Genomic DNA, 14,066 nt, shown 5'->3' with positions numbered 1-14,066 from the left:
CAGTGGCCCTAATCCTCTTCCGTAGATATTTGTGTAAAAATGTAAGGAGTAGAAGTAAAAAGTCGCCATAAAAATAAGTAGTAAAGTAAAGTAAAAATATCAGAAAAATCTACTTGAGTACAGTAACGAAGTATTTGTACTTCGTTACTTCCCATCTCTGTATATATATGTATATATTCCAAAATCTCAATGTTGGTCACCATTTGTAATGTGTTGTGGAAAGGAAATTAGATTATCAGGGTTCATTGCTGTAAAAAATATTCTTTTTAGGTTTTATCTACAACTCCTCTGAATTCTGAGCTCAAAAACCTCTTACTAGTTACTCGACTTTCTCCCAATAAATAGAACTATATCTACTGCCTGATGCATTCCACCACTTCATGTGTTGTGCTATTTACCACCAGATAATACTGAATACAAATTGATTATTTTTGCATTTTCTAACTGCTGTTAGATCCATCTGCTGATTGCAAACTGTTGTGTACATACTTATGCAAATCATTTGGTGACCATGGCAACCTAGGGAGGGCAGGTGCTTTATGTTCCCCAGCACTTGAATATATGCAGTTACAACTGTGCTGTAGTTTCAATTCAGTTTTCTTCCATTTGTGAGTATATTAGCACTGTGAGTATATTTGTTGAAGAAAAAATTGTACTGCTGCTGGTCACTGTGTTTCCTGCTATTATACTAAAAGATCAGATGCAAAATAATCTGTTAAGACAGATAGAAGCTACATCTTCTTTCATGACAGAAACAAAGTTGTCATCCCGTAAAATTTCTTCACAGTCGCTTGCTTTTTTTAAAGTAATCTTGAAATGCCTTTAAATAGGAGCCAGTTGGACAGAAATCAATTGTAAGTGATCTGGCAGACAGCCTGTGCTCCCAGAAAAGACTGTCTCTAGTCAGTGGAAGCAACACAGTGGGGAGTTGCCTGTTAAAACACTAAGTGATAAACAGTATCCGAGTAAAGTTTGAATGATTGGAATAAACCCAATGATTGGAAAAAAATGCAAACTAAGATCCCATACTAGACATTCAGCTCATGTTATTGATTTTGTGCTGTGTTGCATTAAAACCAGATAACACAGGAGGGGAAACTGTTTACACAAATTCAATACTTTGAAAAACCTGATTAATTTTTTACAAAACCTTCATGTTTGTCCGCTAGTGCTTTTTCAAGATTCATGCCAAATTGATAATACTCTTAGAGAATAGGGTAAAAAAAAACATATTATACTATATCCATGGAAAAATAGGCTAGTTCTTTGTGTTCTGAACAATATCAGGATTCGATTCTTATGTTAAATTCAGATATTTCCTTAGATGAACTTGTATGAATACAATTTGCTCTTTCAAGTTGTCATAGGTTTTCTCATATTTGTGGAGGTTAAAGTCGTAGGGAAATCATGTTTAAATGTCAAATCACACTTAAACGTGTATATAAATGTACTCTTTATCAGACGATATTGTCTCAAAATTTAGAAAATTTCTGTTTAAAAAAAAAAATCTTAAGATCTATGTTTTTTTTCTTCGCTATCTTATGCAGGCCAGTTAGTTATACGTCAGCTTGTACACCTAAATTCTGCCAATCATATATCAATGATCATATGTCAATCAAATTTTTTTTGGTCATAGCATCTTCATTCATATGTCGCAGCTAATACGATTGAAATAAGAAATAAGAATCATTTACTTTACCATTCAGTTACATCCCGGTGTTAATGAAGTTGAAAGTCTGTGTCTTCGGCAGACGTAGAGCTAACAGAACTGGCAGCGTTGCGAGGCAAGGGGTCAAACATGTACGGCTGTAAGCCTTCTACACCAAACAAAGCTTCTTCCACCCTCTTCCACAACATCTTCGTCCCCGCTTTCCTCTAAATAAAAAATGTATGACGGAGGAGACTCATCCACAACATCTGACACAAAACTCTCCTCCTCTCGCATGTTTCTGCTGTCCATAGTGTTCCTTGACAGTTTCTAAGTGCTCATTGGTCCCAATGTAATTTCCCATTGGGAACCTAATAGTACTGAGTTGCTAACTGGTTAGCAAGATGCTTCCGAGACACCGGTCACAACCAAAATTGCTTGCGAACCTTCGGGCACAAAAACCCCACCCCCTTGATAATGGACCAATCATATTCACTTTATTCACTCGTGTACAGTCATGGACCACTCGGGAGAATTCGCAAATGCAACGGTTGGAATTAAGGCCATGCAATTTTCTTTAATTGTTTGTTCTGCCCTGTGTCCTTTCAGGGCATTTCTGGCATATAGTACTATGCAGAAAAGTTAATTGCATATAGTGCCAGGGCAGAGTCGAGCTACTAAAATGTTAGCCCTAATTGTATGATGGACTAAATAAAGAATGGATTCGTTACCAAAGCGGGCAGGCCACCTTAATGTAGTAATCTGTTGTTTTATGATCTTTTACCATTTGGATTATTTATAGCCTTTGTCTATGTATGGGTGTTTAGGTTGAGTTAAGGTGTCTGTATGGCTATGTATTTTCCCACGAGATGTGTACATGTATTTGCTGCTGTCTCATGCTTGCTGCTTTGGGCTGAATGGTTAGGAGTAAGGACTAAGTGTGACCTCAATAAGTTAGGTTTACTGATTGGTATGTAGTGGTATTAAGTACATTTTAGGGTTTGAGCCAAGGCATGGCTATAGAGTGAAATGAAACAGGAATGGTGTGTTTCTGTCCATATAAGGCAGTTTCCCTGTAGGAGAGGTGTAGGATGGAGATGCCAGCTCATGCTTTTAGATGCCACCACCAAACATCTGGACTCTGCACAGCCACACAAGGACTTTATTCATGGGCTTCTCTTGCACTTTTAGCACTGTACAGCATTTTACTGCACTGCCTTTTACACCTAAAGGTTCACTCACTACTGATTTTATGGACTTCAAATTTTATAGACCAGACCAGAACAGGTCCGGTCCATAAATCCTGAACACAGATCTCCCCCGAAGTAGTGTTTTATCTCCTGTTCTAGTTTCTTTGTATGCAAACAGCTTGTCCTGCAACCGTGAGGGGTTGTTACTTTTTTAAAACACAGACAACACAGCCAAGGCATCTCATTTGATGCTCTACCCCAGTAATAACACTGAGCCTGGTAAAAGTGTTTTGTGTTTTTGGAAATGAACACCACAAAGACAAAGAGTTGTGATGGAGGGGCAAAGAAAGAGATCCTAGATTATATCTCTCCCAGCCACTTAATATCCAGGGGCAGATAGTGGAGTGTTTTAGATGCCTTTTTGACAGAAATTGATATCAAGTAGCCTTGAAAATTACTTCTAAAAAGCTTTCAATGGCTACACCTCCAGAGGAAACTGCAATCTTTTAATCTAAAGAAGGAACTTTTAACACAGATTTAAAAATCGCTCATATAGTCTTGTATCAGTTTTTACATTTTATCCTGGAACAACTTTCTCATTGGGAAACAGAAAACTAAATCATTCCATATCATCCAACCATGCCTGGGTTCGACTCATGAGAGTTTTTCGAGAAATAATCGATTGACCTTAAACCTCCTGTATATGTATATTTATGCGCTCCTTATACATGTTTTGAAGTGTTTCATTTTAAGTTCAGATGTGCTTTGCTGGAACCCTGATCAATAAGATTTTGTGTTCCAGTCTGGTACAGACAATAAAGTCTTTCTAATGTATTCTAACTGCCAAGATCGCTTAGGGACCGCCGCCCCAGTCCTTACATCCTCAGACACCTGGGCCCTCAATGCCAAGGTGGCTGGTCCTACACCACTACACCTCTAGTGGGTGTTGAATAAACTAATTTGGATTTCTTCTCTTGGTTTTTCATACAAGCAGATGTTCTCTCCATAGCAACAAAATGCAATAAGTAATTCGAAAATAAATTATATACAAACTCTTTTGATTACTAAGTATAGTTTTTTTTATGCTTAAACTTGCAAGAAGGATGTGGTATCTATTCATTTCAGAATAGACTTTTTTGATGTCACCAAGAAGGCAAAGTGAGGCAGACGGGAACTGTGTACTCCAGGCATGTCGATGTCTTTAAATAGTCTTAGTCAAAAGCCATCCACAAGTAATGCAAGCGAACATATAGATAGTCATCAAGTTCGAACTGTTAAATTAGGTCATTAGGTCATTGGCTCAAAGTTAAAGACTGATGTTTACTTCTTTGAGAGCACATACACACAGATGTTAGAACTTTGTCCCTTTTTGCCTTTTCGGGTAATTAAGGTCTTGTTTTTTCTGTAGGATACTCCTTTATAAGTTAACGATGCCATTAAAGAAAAAGAAGGCTTTTAAAATAGTGAAGAAGTTCAGATTGACTTAATTTTCCGATCTCTATTTGCAGGTCTCCCATGATTTCGCCATTAATTTCAACCCCGAGGATGATGAATGTGAAGGTAAAGGGGGATCTTCATATTCTGTTCCTACAATGTTTTTGTCGGTAACAGCAAAATCTACAATTAGATGCTTTAGAAATCTCCTATTTCATTTACTAATGTATGTATTTATCCATAATGGTTATCTAGATTTTTAGCTAACCTTTTCAATTTTTTTTCACCCACTAGAATAAATGATTTATTGTAATTTTAAGTTATACAACAATTAGTGCATATTAAAAAAGAAGGAATATATGGGGTTTAAAACAAAAAATAAAGTAGCAATCTTAAAAGTGAGCAATGCCTTTGTATTTAACCCCATTTAATCTGATACTTCTGAATAGCATCACTGAAAAACACTTTTATAGGAATTTCGAAACATTTTTCTCCATTATTTCGATATCACAATAGTTTTCCACTTTTTTTTTAATCTTTGTCTAGCACATAAAATTCTGATGAACTGCATTATAGTAAGCGATTGCAACATGGTAAAATGTAACAAAGTCCAAGTTATATAAAAACTTCTTGGAAGATATTATTACTCATTCTTTCAGGGGATCTCTTTTGTGAAATACAAAAGAGAAATAAATGTAAGTTTGTTTGATAATCCTTTTCTTCTTTCTTCTGTTTGATCAGGGATCCAAGGAGTCGTCGAGGCATATCAGAGCTGCCTTCCTAAGATCCAATTATATGGCCCCACAAACGTTGCTCCGATCATTAACAGGATAGCCAAGGTGGCAGCAGGCGATGGCAACATTAAAGATGCATCTGTGAGTGGCTCAGTGATATATGGATTTAATACAGGCTTTGTTTTTATGCCTCCCATTGAGATTCATAAGTGAGTAGCAAGTGAAGTTTTAGCGTTGTGATAATAATGTGAAATGGTGAAATAATGTGAAATGGTGCAAAAGAAGTAACAATTCCATATAATGGTATGTTATTTGATGTATCTTATACCCTTTTGTGTCATATTCTGAATTTAAGGAGTGCACCTGTATAATGCTAATGGAGTTATTGGCCTATTTTGTTTTCTAGCTTTTATTTTGAGATGTTTTTTAATTGAATTAAATTTATTTAAAAAATATAAATAAAAACATTTAAAAAATATATACGGTACGCTTACTTTGGGTGCAGTGCATTTAATATATTTGTAATGATACACGAATATGTCAGACTCTTGAAACCCACCTAACACAAACTTTATTCACAAAAAATAAAACAGGAAAGTGCATTTATAGATAAATCCTAGAGCACAAGTTATATACAAATAAAAACAGAAAAGGATTATATCAATATTGTATGAGAAAAAACATTTTAAGCATAAATGTCAAAAGAACAATCTGATGCCTTCTAATAGAAATCAGCCAAATCTCATTTTCACTATTTGTGAATAAAAACCTACACATCAATTTTAAAGTAAAGAGTGTATTATAAACAGGCAAGTGTATGTTGAAACATAATACATAAGTTGTTTTGAAAGTCCACAATATGTTGCAAATGTATTAACTTAATTTTATGGCTATATAATATTCCACAGAACTGCTTGGACTGCACTTTATATTGGCTAATTAAAAATATACAATTCAATGTGAAATTCAGTAGATAAGGTTTTAGGAGGGCATTAAGAAGCTCTGGTGTAGCAATAAAATAAATGAAAATGAAATGTTTATTTTCCAAAACAGCAATTGTAACCACCTATCAAATAAAACTTTTCCAGAAGCTATATAGACCACTTATTCAGGTATGGGTTCACTTGTTGCAAAACAAATTAAGCAGAAAGACACATTTTTTTTATTTTATGTTCTAACTATTCAGCTCATGCAAAAAGTATGTACATTCATGTTTTATTGACAAGTTTTATTTAAAGAGGTCATAGAATGATTCTATAGGGTCTTTGGTGCTGGTCCTTAAGGTCTCTGAATAGGGTGTGTCAAATTGGTTGGGCTGAAAATGACATATTTGCTGGTTTATGAGCCCTAATGCAAGCCTGGTTATAAGCCCTAGAATGAAACGACAGGTTTTCTACCTTTTATGGTATGCTCATGAATATTTAGATGAGCTGTGTGCTGATTGGTTGGTTTACAACGAGCGAAGCTGGGGAGCAAAGACACATCATAGCAACAAGCACTCACTCACTGAAACACCAATTTAGAATTTAGAATCAGTTTAGAATTGTTAGATTTGCAGAGAAAGGAGGTGTCGATGAGGTTTGAACTTCTCTGTACGTCCATTTCACCCACTGAACTGTCTTATTCATCTATGACAATGTAAACTCGGTTTTGCATTCTATGACCCCTTTAATATATGATGGTGTTATTTGATATGTAGTTAAGAGAGATGAGAACGTAGCAGAGCTAAATTTATGATGATGAGTGGAGACCATTCAGCCAAAGTAAGTTGTAGAGATAATACTTTTGACGGATGCTCAGGCTTCTTAAGTATTGAGACTTCTCTGCTCCACTTTTCTTTTTGGCTATATACCAAATGCTGCACAATGGCAGTCCTTGAAATTCCTGAAGTATTTTGCTCTGGAATCAGTAAGTAAACACAGGTTACACTCAGCACAAAAGTAGTTCCATCCCTTATCTCTAGTTTTGATAGGAGGAAAATTTGACAACAACATTGTTGAACGAAAGAACTGTTAATAAAGAATGTTTTTTTTTCCATCCTAGGGACAAACGAGAAAGATTTTGGTTAATTTTACAGTAAATTTTTACTTACTGCTCCTTTAAGGGCCAATTTATCACGGCTACGGTTGAGTGAAGCATAACATACTTCAAAATAACAATAAAGTCCTCCCCCACATACTGGAGGGTGTCCTTGCTCAAGAACAAATAGTGCCGAGATCAATAAAGCTAATTTTCACATAAAACATTTTTTCCTACTCTCTTGCAGATATACCACATCCTGCTCATCCTCACAGATGGTGTGGTCACAGACATGGCAGACACACGTGAAGCCATTGTTCGAGCATCCTACCAGCCTCTTTCGATTATCATTGTTGGCGTGGGCAACGCAGATTTCACAGACATGCAGATTCTGGATGGAGACGATGGTGTGCTGCGGTCACCGAAAGGCGAACCTGTCCTCAGGGACATTGTGCAATTCGTCCCTTTCCGAGACTTTAAAACGGTCAGTCTTCCTCTCCATCTGTTGTTCACTTCATGTTAACATGTTTTTTCCTTCAAACCACTGGACGTCTATCTCCAAGGTCTGGTTGATTAGACATCACTTTTTTATCTATCAGGATCTAGAATTCTCATTAGATATCATACAAAATATGTTTCATTAAAGTATTTGAACAGAAAAGAGTTGTATCTTCAGGCATCTACAAATTATTATCAAGGAGGAGCTAGGCTTCTGAAGCACCAACGATCTCTACCTGATATCGCAGATGATTTCTTCTGATATTTCTATGATATCACAGACAAAGACCATGTGCACCTCGAGTTAACTAATCAGAACCTCACATAGCCATTATACTAAATTGTTTAAAGGCAAAAAACATGTTAAATTATATTTAATATATTGTCTTTCTTATTATTCTAGCAGTTCTGGGATATACAAGGCTTTGTTTATCTTTATCAAGTGAAACATCTGGCCTCAATTGTAAAATGTAGAATAGAAAAATCCTTTAGTGTTCCATAGTGTAAACTCAGGTGTATCATAAAGACATGAAACTGTCAGATGGCAACTCCAGTTTTTTTTTTTTTTTTTTTTTTTTTTAATTTAACCCTTAATTGTGGCTTTTTTCCACCTGACATGCTTCCTTTTAGTTATTTTCAGTTAATTTTTGCTTTGTTGAATGTACAATATTTAGACAACATATGCACTGATTGGTTGGAGAATCCTGTTAGCATGGCTATTATAATGAGGCACCAAGGAATCTGAAGTTTTGACTTATAAGTTTAAGGTCACTAAAGATTATAGTTTATTCCACTATCTATATAGCACCAATTTACAACACATCATCTTGAGGAACTTTAGTCAGATTGGTTCAAAGTTTTCTATCTAAGGAAAACCAGCTGATGGCATTGACTCATTGACTCGTCAGCAATCCCTCACACCAAGCATGCTTGTAGCAACAGTGGAGAGGAAAACTTCCTTTTAACAGAAGGAAACCTCCAGCAGAAACAGGCTCAGTGTGAGCGGCCATCTTTTGAGACCAACTGGTGTTCTAGGAGATGGAAGCAGAACTAAAGAAAGATATTGGCACAGTATGCAAGTGGAACATCTGTTTGTTGGTTAATGCTATGATATCTTCTGATTTGGAAGATGAGCTGTTGCAGGTCTTCAACTTACGGCCTTTTTTATTTTGGCACAATTTAATGTTAACCTCATAGCTTTCAAACAAAGCTACTACAGAGCCTTTTTTACTTTTAAGAAATATATTTTTGATAACTGCTTCTTGGTACTCATTGGAATATTATGTATGGTGAAAACCAGCTGTATTTCCAACCCCAAAGGGTTAATAAATTAAATTTCAATGTTCAAATACCTTTTATCTAAAGAGTGTAAACTTGAATTTTCTTAACTTAAGCTGGTATGTTTCCCTGATATTACCATTTTGGTCAGCTTGTGGTTGCAAAAAAGACATTATTTGGTTTGCAAATGACACCTTTTTAACATGTAAAACATTAACAACAACAAAATTCTGCAAAACAGCATTATCATCTTAGTTATACTTTTGTTGTGTTCATGTATATTTGTGTGGAAAGGGATGCAACATATTCGTGCCATGCTGGAGGAGGAAGTCTGCCCAGAGACACACAAAAAGGCCTGAAAAAGCTTGATGCTGTAACCTGAAACCCCCCTGCCTCTGAGGTGCAGCAGGACTTCTAATGATCGACCCATACTGTTGCTGGGGGGAAATATGGCTAAAATGCAGCCTGGATATTGGGCCATTAGAAGTGACTCTCTGGGCATTTTGATTTCATAGGTTACCTGTTTTACCCCCCTTTTTTAACTAAGCTGCAGATCTACTGTTATTATTATTTATTTACATGTTATATTTCCTGCCTGCAACATGGTTAAATTCATATATTCCTAATTTGGTTCTTGCTTGAACTAGCCCCACAGTCTTCCTCACAAACTTTCACATCATCTGTTTAAATACAAGAATAAAAATAATAATATTAAAAAAAAGTTTTGCAAAGATTTTGCATTCAATCAAGAAGTTTGTTTCTGATAGGTGATTAATTAAGCAGGAAACCTCTCACAATGTGATACAACCATGTAATATATACAAAAAATATAATGTATGTTTTCATTTAATTAGAAAATCTGCCTAATCATCTCTAAAGTTTGTACATTATTCTTTTTTCCTGGATTTTTAATTTTTTTGGACAAATACTGAATACTGGATAAGTACTAAATTGAAACCTTTGTCCTAAACATGACCACTGACCCAAAAACAGCAATTTGCCTCATTGGGGTCCAGCCTCTGAGCCCCAAAAGGAGCAGTTGGTCCCCACAGCTTGCTATTTTTCCATTAAATGGACCCCACAATGTGTTAAAAACAAGAGCACTCACACACACACGTTTTGAATATATATTACATTGACAGTAATCACAGTAATATCTCTGAATTGAATACTCTATCTAAAGTGCCTTTAGGAACATGTAACAATCTTTGTAGGAGAAAATTGACATAGTTTTAAAATACTACTCTCTTATGTCAGATGTCTCTTTATCTTGCCCTCTCTTCAATATGCAATCATACGGCAAAAAGAAAAATAAAATAAAATATGTTTATACTTACATACAAGGTTCACAATCTAATCATAAAAATGACTGACTGTGATTTAAATAAATATGAAGACCCTCTAACATTTTTAGCCCAATACGGACTAATTCATGTTGAAAAACAACCCTGAAGATCTCAATAAATATATAGACATTTACCGGTAAAGTTGTTTTGTGACAGAATGTGGAAAAGATCAGTAGGCATTAAGTTTATTTAGTTAAAATATTAATAGAATGTAAATTAAGAAATGTACACTTAGTAGTAGTAGTTTATATTGAGTAGTTCTAGTCCTCCCTTGTCCTCTGATAGTTGCATTGTCTATTTTTCAAATGTGACAAGTTGGCAATTCTGCACAAATTTTTAAAATTAGATATGGAACAACTTTGAAAAAAAATTTGATTTCCCTAAATTTTAGCTTTTAAAGGTTTTCAGTTTGATTCAAGCTTGGAATCTAAGTTGGAAATCCTCCAAATGTTAACATCAATCTAAGTCATAGAAAACCTTTGGTTAAATATAAAATATTTTAACGTAACCCTTTGGATATAATCCCTATAAATCTTCAAGGTATGAATACTTTCAGGCTTAGCTGTGATTGAATGCAACACATTCCTTTCCAACAAATAAATGAAAGAGTGTCCCTGCTTTCAGAACAGAATACAATGACTAAAATGCATGAGCTGCACAATGTCAACGAAATCCTTTCACAGTCTGTAGACATAATGGCCCTGCCTGTCATACTGTTCGTGTACAAAAAACATCTGATCTGCTGACCTGATTTCTTAATTAAAATCCTTTCACTTCACACATGCAGATGCAGATCAGATGGAGTTAAGCCACTCTGTTACTCTCACGGTTCCGCCTCCACATATAAAACACTGTACGAATAACTTTTGGGATATTTCTTCAACTGGAATTTAAACTACCCAATTATAGGTATTTTCAACCTAAAGTAAAACAAAACTGAGATTTTCAGATCTAAATGTCAAAAAAATCATTTTCATCCTTAAAAAGATTTCATTTATAGATATCACAATGTTATTAAAAAGCTTGAACCTGCCCAGTTTTTTATTCAGATGAGGAGACACTCTGTATTTATGAGCTAACTTGTCATTTATGGTTAAGATTTGCTTTCAGTTTCTTAGTCCTTAGCCAATACTAAAGAAATAGAAAAGAAACCTACTTATGGAATTTATAAACTCTTTATCAAATCTTACTGAATGACATCAGTATGTTAAATTGCTAACATGCATTATAACAGCAACAAAAACACAAAATGTGGCTTTAGATTTCAGGATCAATATGTGACAGACTACTTCTAGCATAATGTCCAGAAAAGTTGTTCCAATAATGTCACACCCTGACTTACCTTTTCTAATTAGCTTGAAGCAAAGGAAGCGCAGCACTGCCAACATCCCCTAGAGCTTTATCTGAAAACACTTTGTATCTCAGATTAACAGTGTTTTACAACCTTCGAAAAATATCTACCAGTGCTTTTCTCTTTGTTGCAGGCTTCTCCTGCAGCCTTGGCGAAGTGTGTTCTTGCAGAAGTACCTGGTCAAGTAGTTGAGTATTTCAGCCATAAGGCCATTTCGCCTATGAGCCCGATGAGGGAATTGCTGACCCCCATCCTAAGCCCAGTGGCCACAACCCCTACGGAATAAATGGCAGCTTCGTACCTGCAGCCCGCCTTGGAGCACATCAGCAGTCTGGAATACCAGGGGGTACAGCAGATGCATGTCTCTACATGAGAACTGAAGAGAAAATTCTTCTAAATGTGTTGTAATTTATTTCAAGCAAAATGTTTACACCAAGACTGAAACACAATAGAATGTGGATTATATTTCTGTGCTCTGTGTGGGTTGAGCACTTCCTCCTGGTTATGGGAACTGACCATCCAGCTTTTTCAGCAACAGAACCCCTGAGGTGTTATGTTTTCTCCTCATTATGTTTATGCATGCAGGCCAGGACCTTAATGATGATTTAGTGATCAGACAGAGGCTTGTTTTTTTTTTTCTGCTATCAACATCAGTTCAAGATTTCCCTTCCTTTCGCACAAATAAATATAAATTAATTAGATTCAGAATTAGATGAATAAAATGTAAGAAATGCTACAGTTTACTGTTGATCTTATAATTTATCCGTAGGCTTAAGAATGTGTCTGGTAGTAGAATTGGCCTTATTTTTGAAATTACATTTGTAAGTACACATTGACCATAATTTCAAATTTCCCCAACAGGGAACTGACATCGGTATGCACTGTAAATGCCTCATTTTTCTATTTAAGTGTACTGCTTGATGTGATATACTGATAAAAAGTTTGTCTGAATGTGCTTCAGCCACTGACAACAAAACAAAACCTTCTTTAAAATACAAGTCAATGATAGAAATGTAAACATGGAAGTGCTGATGAGTACAGTGTAGTCTATTTATAATTCACCAAATCCCTTTAGCGGTCATCTATGAACGCTAGACTGAAGAGCAAACGAGATAAATTCATGATTAGTTGTATAGGATACTGTAACTTTTTGATGCAGACTAAAGGTAAATATCAACATGTTATCTACCTTTTTTATGTTTGCAGGTTTTAACTGCCACCTTGTGAAACTGCAAGTGATAAAGCTCCAGTAATCTGCTGTTTACAATTTAGCTTTGGCTCTGTATATGCTTTTTTTCCCTTCAAGACTGAACTGAAAGCCTACATAAAAATATATATGACCAAGATATATGTAATTTTTCTGCAAGAGTAAACCAGCTTGATTTGTTGTCAAGTGGCTAAAATAAGCAGTAAAAATCCTGCGTCATGACAGGTTATGTTTGAACTCTTGTATTGTTGTCATCCCTTAGTAAGCCATCAGCCACCTAGTAACCTTTCATGTAACTGCTGTTAGTTTTGTTTTGCAAAATTTCCTTTTTTTCCCTGCTTTTATATGCAATGTAATTCTATCAGTTGTTATATAAAACATTCAAGTTGTAACAAGTTTAAATCACATCAAAGCACAAAATACATTAATGTTGTAACACATGTTAATATTGATTTCATTTACACCAGAATAATAAATTCTTGGAGATTAATGTTACTTTTGTGGCTTCTTGACATAAAATGAGTGTATCCCAAGAGCTAACTCCTAATCGATAATTTCAATTTCCACTCAATTCTCACTCAGATGGTGAAACAGACAAGCTTGACTACATCCTTTTTATGAGCTCATCTTTTGAAATAAGCCTAATCACTTTAAAACTAGGGAATCAATCTGCACGTATCCAGTGTGGACTGAGTCACATAATATAATGTTCAGGGTCTAGCAATGAAAAAGAGAAATTGTGTTTATCAAAAATATTTTACAGCTACTGTATAGTTCAATGGGTTTCAATGCTGGTCTGCAAGTTCCACTTCTCTATATGTTTTCGATGTCTCTTTCTTGCAGAACACCTGCTTCAAAAGATTGCATGAGCTCCTCACACTGATCTCTATTTATTCACTGGATTGCTGATAGGCTGAAAAGAAAATGAAGTCACCTGCTGCAATCTTGGTACTCCCCATTCTCAAGGATTCATGCCATAAAAAGGCCTGTAATGTAATGTTATTACCATAACAATGTAATCAATACATGTACATCCTTAATTTAGCACCTTGGGCACATCATCAAATGGTGTGTGTATGAGGGTGTGTAATATTCTCAGTATCTGACAACCTTATCATTGTGCTCCATTAACACACTAATTTTGTTGTGATGGATTTGTATAATATGTCATATTAAATGATTTATAGACTTCATGGACTGTGATGAGCCTATTTTTTTTTACCATCAATTACAGTAATCTACTGATGCTGTGAAACAGCAAGAGTGTATCAAAGTGATGAATATTCCTTTATTTTAAAACCTCGAAAATGAGAAACTCATAATTGTTCGATGCTGTAGCGCATGTATTATTTACATTCTGA

At 35.4% G+C, this 14,066-nt stretch overlaps 1 protein-coding gene across 1 annotated transcript in view; it reads left to right on the top strand.

Annotated features, from left to right (window-relative positions):
* The window catches only part of LOC107090182 (copine-7-like), a 53,112-nt gene extending 39,260 nt beyond the window's left edge, over nt 1–13,852 (top strand). The window contains exons 14-17 of the mRNA XM_015383425.1: nt 4,347–4,398; nt 5,014–5,147; nt 7,273–7,509; nt 11,632–13,852. Coding sequence (XP_015238911.1) covers nt 4,347–4,398; nt 5,014–5,147; nt 7,273–7,509; nt 11,632–11,784 — 576 coding nt within the window. The 3' untranslated portion in view covers nt 11,785–13,852. The remainder of the gene's footprint in view (nt 1–4,346; nt 4,399–5,013; nt 5,148–7,272; nt 7,510–11,631) is intronic.
* The last annotated feature ends 214 nt before the right edge of the window (nt 13,853–14,066 follow it).

The sequence above is a fragment of the Cyprinodon variegatus genome, unplaced genomic scaffold (assembly GCF_000732505.1).
Source record: "Cyprinodon variegatus isolate N-32 unplaced genomic scaffold, C_variegatus-1.0 Scaffold285, whole genome shotgun sequence".
NCBI classification, from domain to species: Eukaryota; Metazoa; Chordata; class Actinopteri; order Cyprinodontiformes; family Cyprinodontidae; genus Cyprinodon; species Cyprinodon variegatus.
This window is presented reverse-complemented; position numbering and strand designations above follow the sequence as displayed.